This window comes from Heterodontus francisci, chromosome 16 (genome assembly GCF_036365525.1).
Source record: "Heterodontus francisci isolate sHetFra1 chromosome 16, sHetFra1.hap1, whole genome shotgun sequence".
NCBI lineage: Eukaryota > Metazoa > Chordata > Chondrichthyes > Heterodontiformes > Heterodontidae > Heterodontus > Heterodontus francisci.
Window position 1 is genome coordinate 88,318,861 of NC_090386.1, and position 12,879 is coordinate 88,331,739.

The following is a 12,879-nucleotide window of genomic DNA, read 5'->3' on the forward strand; positions in this document are numbered from 1 at the left end:
CATGTCCTCGTCATATGTCCACATGTATACTTTTTGGCACTGGTCACTGGATAGCAAACAGGATGGGGAAACTCTGACTAATTTCCCCAACCTCAAACCCACCCTGCGAAGCTTGCAGAAAGAAGATTAATTATCATGCTCCCTACCTTGTTTAAGAAGGGTGGTAAGGATAATCCAGGAAATTATAGGCCGGTGAGCCTTACGTCAGTTTTAGGGAAACTATTAGAGAGGATTATCGGGACAGGATTTACTACCATTTGGAAACAAACGAACTTATTAGCGAGAGACAGCATGGTTTGGTGAAGGGGAGGTCGTGTCTTACTAATTTGATTGAGTTTTTTGAGGAAGTGACGAAGATGATTGATGAAGGAAGGGCAGTGGATGTTATCTATATGGATTTCAGTAAAGCCTTTGACAAGGTCCCTCATGGCAGACTGGTACAAAAGTGAAGTCACACGGGATCAGAGGTGAGCTGGCAAGATGGATACAGAACTGGCTCGGTCATAGAAGACAGAGGGTATCAGTGGATGGGTGTTTTTCTGATTGGAGGGATGTGACTAGTGGTGTTCCGCAGGGATCAGTGCTGGGACCTTTGCTGTTTGTAGTATATATAAATGATTGGAGGAAAATGTAGCTGGTCTGATTAATAAGTTTGCGGACGACACAAAGGTTGGTGGAGTTGCGGATAATGATGAGGATTGTCAGAGGATACAGCAGGATATAGATCGGTTGGAGACTTGGGCGGAGAAATGGCAGATGGAGTTCAATATGGACAAATGTGAGGTAATGCATTTTGGAAGGTCTAATGTAGGTGGGAGGTATACAGTAAATGGCAGAACCCTTGGGAGTATTGACAGGCAGAGAGATCTGGGCGTACAGGTCCACAGGTCAGTGAAAGTGGCAACGCAGGTGGATAAGGTAGTCAAGAAGGCATACGGCATGCTTGCCTTCATCGGTCTGGGCACAGAGTATAAAAATTGGCAAGTCATGTTGCAGCTGTACAGAACCTTAGTTAGGCCACACTTAGAATATTGCATGCAATTCTGGTTGCCACACTACCAGAAGGACGTGGAGGCTCTGGAGAGGGTACAGAGGAGGTTTACCAGGATGTTGCCTGGTCTGGAGGGCATTAGCTATGAGGGGAGGTTGGAAAAACTCAGATTGTTTTCACTGGAACGATGGAGGTGGAGGGCCGACATGATAGAGGTTTACAAAGTTATGAGCGGCATGGACAGAGTGGATAGTCAGAAGCTTTTTCCCAGGGTGGAAGAGTCAGTTACTAGGGGACATAGGTTTAATGTGTGAGGGACAAAGTTTAGAGGGGATGTGCGAGGCAAGTTTTTTACACAAAGGGTGGTGAGTGCCTGGAACTTGCTGCCAGGGGAGGTGGTGGAAGCAGATACGATAGCGACGTTTAAGAGACATCTTGACAAATACATGAATAGGAAGGGAATAGAGGGATATTCCGAGGGCCCCGGAAGTGCAGAAGGTGTTAGTTTAGGCAGGCATCAAGATCGGCGCAGGCTTGGAGGGCCGAATGGCCTGTTCCTGTGCTGTACTGTTCTTTGTACCCTGTTTTATGTAGCATGAAGTTTGTAGTGTTGTACAAAAAAAAAAACTGGGTTTGGACAATAAATAAAATGGACAATTGCTCATCCCCACCTTTGATATTGTTACATTGAATTTACAGCACAGAAACAGGCTGTTTGGCCCAAATGGTCTATGGCAGTGTTTACGCTCCTCGTGAGCCTACTCCTACCTTACTTCACCTCAACCTATCAATACATCCTTCTGTTCTTTTCTCCATCATATGTTTATCTAGCTTCCCCTTAAATGCATCTATGTCATTCGCCTTCAGACTGTTCAATGTCCGATATTCCTGTGTTAGAAGGAATTCTCTCCCTTTAAGTGTCTTTGCAGGAGGCGGTTAAATCCTATAAGCAGATGCACCAGCCAGTCTGCCTAGAGCGGCAATGACTGACAGTCAAAACAAAGCATCGGGCATCCAGAGCTGGATTTAGAGTACTGAGGGAGAGCCAATCAGCATGGGTAGAGGGTGGACATCGAGTCTGAAAGTTCCACGGCTGCTGTAATGCTGAGTGTGTTGTGAAGGGGGGGGGGGGGGTGGTGAAGAGAGGGAGTGTGTGTGTGTGTGTGTGTGTGTGTAGCTTAAGCAGTGATCAGCAGCTCACACTTCATTCTCTACAATCGCATGCACACACAATAACAAGGAAAGGCTTCTGAACCTGAAGAGTTCCTGAAAATAGAATAGGGGAAAAAAATAATTTAAGGGAAAATTGATTTTTTTTTTAATTAAGAAAGATTTTCTTGTGTAGGTTTTTGTTTTTGAAGGCTCTTTTACCTTCTGCTGTCCTTTGATTCAGTCGAGATATGATGGCTTGTACTGAAATGATCACGTTGTGTCTCCAGGCAGGGAAACACACTGAAAATAACTCTGCCAGCAGCCATGCCATCGCGGGTGTGCCGGTATTCATCGACGTGAGTATAACTGCAGGACGCAACGGCTCTTAGAACCGGTCAAAATTCTTATTTCTGAGAAATCTTTTGGCATTTGATTTTAAGCAGAGAAAAGATAAAGAACGCGCAGAGTTGATTTAACAGCATGCAAAGTCTCATTGATATTCTCCAAGCCTTTTGAACAATTTCATCTGGCTGTATATAAATGTGGTTGGCACAGTCGGGAATGTGTACTGATCCTGGTTTCCTTTCTCCGGATCTCTGTGCTGCGGCTTACTGAATTCCAATGAGCTGCCAGCAAAGAAGCACTTTCAGCTCTCGGTGAAAGTTGCGTCCACAAGAGATGGAACTGTTCCCAAAATTTAGGAACTAATTTTCTTCAGATGCGGCAGTGGCTTAATATCAATTATTACATTTTTTAAATTGTCCTTTTTTTTTGGAGGGGGGTGCAGAGTGCTGTTTCTGTTCCCCCTCCTTACTCCAAGGTAAGGTGACAATCGTGAGGACTTGGTGTCTGTTTGTCTGATTTCCCCCCTCCCCACCCTCCCCCAGCAGGTGAAGCAGATGTGTTTGTGTTTATCTTCCACAGCACGTTGCATGACGCTATGACTATTTGACTTATGCAACCTTTCCTGTGAAAGTGCCTAGAGGCAGCCAGTAAGGATAACATTGCGATTTTTATAGTAAGGTTTAATTGTGCCCTCTTAATGGATCTAGGAAAGTTGCCCAGTAATTTCTTTTTCTTTTGAGTCAGCTCTTCATCTCTTGGTGCAGTGGTGGTGGGAGCATTCTCACTGCTGAGTCAGAAGCCGCTGAGAAACATGAGCAAAAAATCTAGGCTGGCACTCCAGTGCAGTACCGAGGGAGTGCTGCACTGTCATGAGGGTGCTATCTTTCGGATGAGGCATTAAACTGAGGTCCTGTCTGCCTCGCAGGTGGATATATAAGATCCCATTGCGGTGGTTCGAAGAAGAGTAGGGGAGTTCTCCTCGGTTTTCTGTCCAATATTTATCCCTGAACAACTGTACTAAAACTGCAATGCAATGTCCTGTAAATGCTGCAAATCTGAAATAAAAACTGGAAATGCGCAGCAGGTCTGACAGCATCTGTGCAGAGAGAAACAGAGTTAATGTTTCTGGTCTGTGACCTTTCGTCACTAAAACAGATTACCTGGTCAGTGTCTCATTGCTGTTTGTGGAACCTTGTGCACATTCTGAGTGTTGCACTTCCTTACATGACAGCAATGACTACATCTCAAAGCAAGTACTTTATTGGCTGTAAAATGCTTTGGGATGTCCTGAGGTTGTCAATGGCGTTATGTAAATGCAAGTCTTCTTTCCCCACTTCATTGGGGCGTTTCATTTGTCTGCAATGCCTCAAGAATTGGGAAGGAAAATTGAACAGGGTTTCCTCCTGATTGCCATTCAAGAGCCCCACTGGAAGTGTGCACACATGGGCATCAAAAAAAGACAGGATTGAGCTCAGCTTTGGTGTCCCCTGCAGTGAAATTGCCCAACTGGACTCTCACACAAGCAAAGTCTGAGGGGCCCATGATGCCCATGGAAGTGTACCTAGCAGGAGTCAGCAACTTTAAGGAAGAATGAGAGATTGGAGGGATGCACCTCACTGGGCAGTTGGGAGATAGGGAGATGGTCTTCCGATTTCCTGTAGGGAAGGCTGGAGACTGAGTTGCCCAGTACTTTTCCTGTGGATCTTCGTAAGGATGTGTTGGAGGTTTGCGAACAGATTGTCTGTCTCTGCTGTCTCAGCTGGGGAACGGGATGTAGTGTTTGGCAAGGAGAGGGAGAGAGAAAAGCAAGAAATTTAACAGCCAAGGCACAAGAGCCATACAAAGAGTGTTTGCCAGAAATTGGTGAGACAGTGAAAGGATTAGCTGTATTTGAGGTGTAGAACTGAACTCAAAGTCTGTGATCAGTTTTCTCTCCTTTGGACGGCTTCCCAGCCCTCCAACATTCTCTCGATCTTGAGGTCTCCTTCTCTGGCCTGGTGCATAGGTCACATTCCTCCATTCTGGATTGTTACTGCTTGTACCACTCTCTCTCTCTCTCTTGTTTGCCTCCCAGTGCCAAAATCTTCCTCCCCGCAAGGCTTGATTTTCCCAAATGCTCACTCCTTTATCTTTCTCTGTCCGCTCACCTTGAGCCTCAAGTCATTCAGAATTCTGCAACTTCTACAGCATACATCTTTTCCACAGTTAACATTCATGCCACACAAGTGCCAGGCAGTGACTATCATCAGCAAGAGAGAATCTACCCATCTCCCCATGACAATCAACGGCATTACCATCACTGAATACGCCACCATTGACATCCTGGGGACCACCATTGACCAGAAACTTAACGGGATCAGTCACATCACTACTGTGGCTGCAAGAGCAAGTCGGAGGCTGGGAATTCTGTAGCACATAACTCACCTCCTGACTCCCCAATGTCTGTCCACCATCTGCAAGACACAAGTCAGGAGTGTGATGGAAGACTCTTCACTTGTCTGGATGAGTGCAGCTCCAACAACACTCAAAAATGCTTGACACCATCCTCGATAAATCAGCCCGCTTGATCTGCACCCCATCCACCACCTTAAACATTCACTCTCCACCACCGGCGCACAATGGCAACAGTGTGTACCATCTACAAGATGCACTGCAGCAACTTGCCAAGACTCCTTCGTCAGGACCTTCCAAACCCATGACCTCTACCACCTCGGAGAACAATGGTAGCAGGCGCATGGGAACACCACCACCTGCAAGTTCCCCTCCAAGTTACACAGCGTCCTTGCTTGGAAATATATAACCGTTCCTTCACTGTCACTGAATTCCCTCCCTAACAGCACTGTGGGTGTACCTGCACCACATGGACTGCAGCAGTTCAAGAAGGCAGCTCATCACCACCTTCTCCAGAGCTTTTAGGGTTGGGCAATAAATGCTGCCCTTGCCAGTGACGCCAACATTCCATGACCAAATAAAAAAAACTTATCACCTCCGTGTCCCCTAATGCATTCTCTTCAAAGACCTTGTGCATGTTTTTAAATCCCTCCGTACTCTTACTGCAGTTTATCTGGAATTCTGTAGCTGTAACTCCCCTCAGCCTCCTGGGTCCTAAGTTCTGGAATTCCCTCCCTGCACCACTCTGTCTCTCTCTCTCTCTCTCTCCTCCCTCCTCCCTTAAGCCGTTCCTTAAAACCTGCCTTTTAGACCAAGATTTTAGTCAACTGTTCTAATATCGCCTTCTGTGGCTTGATAATTTTGTTTGGTTATGCTCCTGTGAAGTGCCTTGGGATGTTGAAGGCACTATACATATGTAAGTTGTTGTTGTTAATCAGTTTGGGCATAAAATGCAGGGGGAATATGAGAAAGCATTTTTTTAGGCAGCGGGTGTTAATGACCTGGAACACTCTGCCCGCAAGGGTGGTGGAAGTGATGTTGATCAGTGACTTCAAGAAGAAGTTGGATGGTCACCTGAGAGAAATAGACTTGCAGGACTATGGGGATCGATCCGGGGAGTGGGACTGACTGCATAGCTCCGTGGAGTGTCGGCATGGACTCGATAGGACAAATGGCCTCCTTCTGTGCCGTCTATAACTCTATCATTCTGCTGGCCCTGCTTGAGCCCCAATCCTCTCACCTCTCCATTGAAGATAATTTCTCAGTCACTTGTCCTGATTTTAACCCCCTGTGAAGGGGGTCAATGGCAGTGCATATGCCTCCCTGTTTGCGTGACGTTCCTGTTGGGATTCAGGAGGTGCGTGAGGCCCTCGTCACAGGCGGGTGAGAGTACTTGCTCATTTAGAAAGGATTTGAAACCGAACAAGGAGGAGGAGAATTAAAGATACAGTATCATGAAACAAAGTGCTCAGTAGCATAGGCGGTGGTATAGATGCACTTCACACATAATGAGAAACTTTGAAGTTTTATGACTAGGTACAGCGAGGTGTTGTGGATTGAGGGAGGAACTTTGGTCAAGGCACTGCAAATGCAACCTGCTCTTCAAATAGTGCCATGGGATTTCCAACATCCAACTCAACAGTCTCTGGCAATGACCTTTGAGGCCCAATGGCCTGTTTCCATGCTGTGTACTATGTAATCAGTGTTTGCTGCTAGCTCCACAATCTAGCTATTCAAAGAGGAGTTGTCGTGGAGATTTCTGAGGCGGAAGAAGTGTAGCAGGAAGATGAAGAAGGTGTAACGGAGCCTACTGAAGTAGAAAAGGAGTATAGACAGGACAGTGAGAGGCCAGAACTCTAAGGCAACTCATTACTGAGGAGCCATTCTCCAGAACAATCCCTCCTGTGCGCCCCAGCACCAACAGAACTGGGTCAAATGGAAAGCCAGAGCCAAGAAGGCAACAGTCTGAGCTTCCATCGAAGCAGGCTGAGCTGTTAACAGAGGCTTCATGGCTGTGGGACGCTCTACGATGCTCATAGAAATTAGCACTCGTTTCATGATTGACTGCATGGTGTGAATGCTGTGTATGAAGACAGCAAATTGGAGCTGGAGTCCTCCCTGCTCTCAGGTTTTGTGTGCACTTAGAAAATCCATGCAGATTGCCATCAGTCTTATATATGGTGGGTCTCGATGCCTCCACCTGTACTGCAGGGGTAGTACAGAGGCAACACCTGATTCACACTAGGGTAAAATGAGCTGTATAAATGGTGCTGTAGAAAAAAGGTTAGTTATTGATGAAGTACAAAAAAAGTACTTGCGTATCCCAGCACATTATAAGGGCAGATCAAATCAGTAATTGAGAATTAATCATAAAACAGTGTCACAGCCATGGGAAGTGCAGTGATGGCAATACAAAGACAAACTCGAGAGTTATATAAAATAAAACTATTAAAAAGAGTGGCACACTTGCCTTCATCAAGATGGTGGACAAAGTCACAAGACATCTATCTTCTCCTACACTGAAATACATCTTCATTTCTGCTAGAACTAAAACTCATTAACCCCATCTGCATTGACATTACAGACAGCTCATCATACATGGATGTGAATAGCCATAAAACTAGCTCAGACAAAAGCACTCTCATGCCCTGTCTCCAGCTACAATCACTACAATAAAGTGTGGATATAACTCATCTTATCAAAATGGGTTGCAATCAGAAGCTATTGTATACCCCTCAAAACCGAAAACCTAAAGTCACATGGGTGAAACTAACAATGAGTTTATCCTTTAAGGTAAACATTAAGACATCAGCCAGAGATCACCAGCCACAGTGAGAACATAGAAAGCCATCTTCAACTCCAGCTCAAGGCTGAGAGAGAGAGAGATCAATTCCAATTAAGACAGTTGGACCCTGCTGAGACGAGTTTGCAACCAACTACAGCAGAGAAATAAGAGTGTGACTTTTAAACAACACCTCAACCAAAATTGAACTAAAAAATACCAGCACTGTCTTCAAACTGAAGTGTTGACTGCCAGAAGACTTCAATATCCCAGCAAATGTAAGACAACTAGCAAACAGGCCTGCAACTTAAAAAAAAAACTTACCTTCCAAGAGACTTTTCCTGAAATTAGCAGACTTTTGCACCTTGAACTCTTAACGCCTCGTACCCTTTACTTTTTATCTATCTTTTCTTGAGTGTGCATGAGAGAGTGAATGCATGCGTGGGTGGTGTTCTGATCATTTCGGGTGATTAATCTTCTGTTTCAAACCTACGAGAAAACCTGTCACTGTCTGTTTATTTGGCAAATGAAGCACAGGGGCTGAAATACTAGTTTAACAAAAACACTATCTGTGGTCAGTTGGAAAATGACAAGTGGAAACCAGCCATTTAATTTCCCACCTGCCCTTAATAATAGATTGAGCCTTATAGTTCAAGCTGCTACCTAGGCCATCTTGACTCTCTGCCCTTGCTCCTACACACTTGTGTTAGGTGAATCTCCCAACGCAGACCCAAATAACCTACCCTCTGAGATATGCACAGTGCAGCTTCCGAGCTGATGTCTTTAATTGTAGAGTGACACTTCCTATTCAGTCCTATTCAGTAGTATTCCCCTCTTCTTCCTGAGGGTTGTATAGCATTTTTTGGTCCTGAAATGTTAGAAAGGATGAAGAGTTAGCAGTTCGCTGCATTGGGTAAGCAGAGACAGACAAGTAGCTTCTTAAAACTGCTGCAACTTGTCTTGTGTAATTCTTTCATGGGACGTAGGCGTTGCTGGCAAGGCCAGCATTTGTTGCCCCTCCCTAATTGCTCTTGAACTGAAAGCTTGCTGGGCCACTTCAGAGGGCAGTTAAGAGTCAACCACATTGCTATGGGTCTGGAGTCACATGTAGGCCAGACCAGGTAAGGATGGCAGATTTCCTTCCCTATAGAACATTACTGAACCGGATATAAAAACAAGAAATGCTGGAAATACTCAGCAGATCTGGCAGCATTCTTGGAGAGAGAAGCAGAGTTAACGTTTCAGGTCAGTGACCCTTCTTCAGAACTGGTTTTAAGCAAGTGAGGCGGGGGTGGGGCAAGAGATAACAAAGTAGAAGGTGTAGATTGGACAAGGCCACATAGCTGACCAAAAGGTCATGGAGCAAAGGCAAACAATATGTTAATGGTGTGTTGAAAAACAAAGCATTAGTACAGATAGGGTGTTAACGGACTGAAAGCTGAACAGCAGCAAGCACAAACATGAAAAAAACAGTGGGTAGACAAACTGAACAAACTAAGATAAAATAAAATAAAATAAACACAAAAAATATATAAAAAAGAAAAAATAACTAAAAATAAAAGTAAAATGGGGGCCTGTCATGCTCTGAAAGTATTGAACTCAATGTTCAGTCTGGCAGGCTGTATTGAGCCAGATGTTTTTTTTGGTACAACTATCAATGATAGTTTCATTGCAGTAATACTGACACTAGCTTTCAATTCCAGATTTTTATTAATGAATTGAATTTAAATTCCACCAGCTGCCATGGTGGGGTTATTTATTTTTATTCTTTCATGGGATGTGGGCATTGCTGGCTTGGCCAGTATTTTATTGCCCATCCCTAATTGCCCCTGAGAAGGTGGTGGTGAGCCGCCTTCTTGAACCGCTGCAGTCCGTGTGGTGTAGGTCCATCCACAGTGCTGTTAGGAAGGGAGTTCCAGGATTTTGGCCCAGCGACAGTGAAGGGACGGCGATATAGTTCCAAGTCAGGATGGTGTGTGGCTTGGAGGGGAAGTTGCAGGTGGTGGTGTTCCCACACATCTGCTGTCCCCAGGGCATTAGGCTGGATCTCTGGATTACTAGTTCACTATGTCACCATCTCTGTGAAGGAAAGGAAGGGAAGGTGGTTAAAAACCCTTCATGCTCATCTTCCAGCCTCGTAAGATGCCGTATTCCTGGCACTTCCCCTGCCCAGGATTTCCATGACCTCCTACAGTGATTATAGTAAAGTGCTAGTCACTGAGGGTGGGAAGGGTTGTGAGTGCTGGGGCAACAGGTAGAGCAAGGCTACTCATAGTGATAGATATGAGGTGAGAGGCTTACCTTGGTTATCTACTTTTTTTTTCCAAAAATATACTTCATAAAAAATCTGTAAAAAATACATTACAAAACAGTTCAAAACAACACCAAGTTGACATTCCAGAAAGTGCAAAGGAAATCAGTTTTCTTCAATACAGGAGTGAGTTGCCTTACAACCCTTCCATTCCATTTTACGTGCCGTGTACATTTTACAGCAAAACCATATTTGGTGTATACAGCCCGAGGGGTTTCCCATGGGTTCAGCCCCTAAGTTCACTATGGCGGGAGCACCTTACACAGTGGTCTTTCCCCACTGTGCCTTTGCAGTGGCGGCCCCAAGCTTTAGTGCGTCCCTCAGCACGTTGTCCTGGACCTTGGAATATGCCAGCCCGCAACAATCGTTCGCGGACAACTCTTTGTACTGGAAGACCGGCATGTTTCGGGCAGATCAAAGAGCGCTTTTCACCGAATTAATGGTCCTCCAGCAGCAGTTGATGTTTATCTCGGTGTGCATCCCTGGGAACAGCCCGTAGAGCACACACTCTTGTGTTACAGTGCTGCTTGGGATGAACCTCGACAAAAACCACTGCATCTCTTTCCACACCTGCAGTTATCTTGGTTGTCTACTTTTTTTTAATTTCCAAAATATACTTTATTCATAAAAATCTGAAAAAATTACATTCCCAAACAGTTTAAAACAGCATCAAGTCAAAAAATACAAACAGTGCAAAGATGATCAGTTTCCTTCTATACAATCATGAGTTGTCTCACAACCCTTCCATTTCATTGTCATGCCATATACATTTTTACATTTACAGCACACAAAATTTTCCCGATACAGTTCGAGGGGTTTCCCATGGATCCAGCCCCTCAGTTCAGCTTGGTGGGGGGACCTTACACTGTGGTCTTTCCCCATTGAGCCTTTGCTGCGGCTGCCCCAAGCTTTAGTGCGTCCCTCAGCACGTAGTCCTGGACCTTGGAATGTGCCAGTCTGCAACATTCGGTGGTGGACAACTCTTTGCGCTGGAAGACCAGCAAGTTTCGGGCAGACCAAAGGGCGTCTTTCACTGAATTGATAGTCCTCCAGCAGCAGTTGATGTTTGTCTCGGTGTGAGTCCCTGGGAACAGCCCGTAGAGCACAGACTCCTGTGTTACAGAGCTGCTTGGGATGAACCTCGACAAAAACCACTGCATCTCTTTCCACACCTGCTTTGCAAAGACACATTCCAGGAGAAAGTGGGCGACCGTCTCTTCCCCACCACAGCCACCGCGGGGGCATTGCGCGGAGGGGGCGAGACTTCGGGTGTGCAGGAAGGATCTGACGGGGAGGGCCCTTCTCACCACCAGCCAAGCTACATCTTGGTGCTTGTTTGAAAGTTCTGGTGATGAGGCATTCCGCCAAATGACTTTGGCGGTCTGCTCGGGGAACCATCCGACAGGATCACCCATCTCCTTTTCCCGTAGGGCCTTGAGGACATTCCGTGCAGACCTTGGTTGTCTACGTGAGGTCATTGATCCTCTTCCTGGATTGCAGCCATGTGGTAAATGTGATACACCTGGCACTAACCTGCTCTGCCACCTCTGTATAGTCATGCTAGGCAGAAATCCTGGGAATACTATTACCTCCAGGCAGATAGAAAATGCCTCCCTTCATGCTGACTTCCTCCTCTAAAACAGTATCAGAAAACTGGGGTGGGGAGGGCACTCAGAGCTTCACCAGTAGAATATACTGTGGCGAAAGGATGCTTGTTAGTCCTAGAGCATGATAACCACACATTTTGCCTCACAGAAAAAAAGATCTTGCATTTATAAAGCACTTTCCACAACCTTAGAAAATGCCAAAGCACTTCAGGATTTTTTGAGGCATAGTCACTGTTGTAGTTGAAACACAGCAACCAATTTGCACATAGTGAGGTCCCACATTCTGCAATGAAATACCCGACCAATAATCGCTTTTAGTGATGTTGGTTGAGGGATAAATGTTGGCCAGGGAGAACTTGCTGCTCTTCTTCCAAATAGCTCCATGGGATCTTTTACATCCACCTGGGAGAGCAGAAAATGCCTCAGTTTAAAGTCTCATATGAGAGACAGAACCTCCAACAGTGCAGTTCTCCCTCAGTATTGCACTTGTGTGTCAGCCTGGTCTTTGTGTTCAAGTCTCTGGGTTTGGACTTGAACTCACAACTTGCTGATTTAGAAGTGAGAATGCTACCCATTAAGACATGGCTGACAACCAGAGAGCAGTTATAGGAAGTTACTTACAGAAACTGCCTCTGTGCTTTTTGCACAAGTAAAGTGTGTGCAACGAGAGCCTGAACTGTAACTGTCACAGTAAGAAATCCTATGCTGGCAGCTTTGCTTAATGGAGTCCACATGGAATGGTTTCCAGAAACTAGGAATTGCATAATGTGGATCAATGAACTTGACAAAGAAGTAGGTAAGAAATCTTTGTCAAGGTAAGAAATCTAAAATTCTGCCCTTGGAGGCAGGCATGGAAGTGGGAGGCGGGTGGGGGGGGGGGGGGGTGCGGCTGGTGGCGGGTGCAAAATGGCAGGGGGCGCGTTCCGATGTTGCCTGGGCTGCCTGCCATTTTGTCCAGGACGGGAAATGCCGAGGATGGCCTTCCTACCCCAGGCCAATTTTATAGAAGGCAGAGGGGCCCACTGCCACAGGGAGATGCCACCAGGTAAGGGCCTGGCGGCTTCCTTGTTCAGTCGGGTGGGGTCCCTCCTTTAAGGGCAATTCAGGGCCCCCCCCCCCCCGGCAACGATCTCCATCTCCCTGCGAAGTCACCCCTCCACCCCACTTCATTCCACCCCATCGCCAGGGCCTGCCTGAATGGCCCCAGCGACACCAGCTCCACTTACTTGCTCATGGTCACCTTCTTCTTCAGTGTTGCAGTGCCCCATACAGTACTGTCAGTTGCCACTGTTCCCAGTGG

General features: G+C 46.0%; 2 protein-coding genes across 2 annotated transcripts in view; both read left to right on the top strand.

Annotated features, from left to right (window-relative positions):
* The window catches only part of LOC137378336 (transcription factor E2F1-like), a 42,004-nt gene extending 39,525 nt beyond the window's left edge, over positions 1–2,479 (top strand). Inside the window, exon 8 of the mRNA XM_068048594.1 lies at positions 2,431–2,479. The gene's annotated coding sequence lies outside the window, so the exon portion shown is untranslated. The remainder of the gene's footprint in view (positions 1–2,430) is intronic.
* Positions 2,392–12,879, top strand: part of LOC137378339 (N-terminal EF-hand calcium-binding protein 1-like) — a 183,656-nt gene continuing 173,168 nt past the window's right edge. Inside the window, exon 1 of the mRNA XM_068048598.1 lies at positions 2,392–2,499. Coding sequence (XP_067904699.1) covers positions 2,392–2,499 — 108 coding nt within the window. The remainder of the gene's footprint in view (positions 2,500–12,879) is intronic.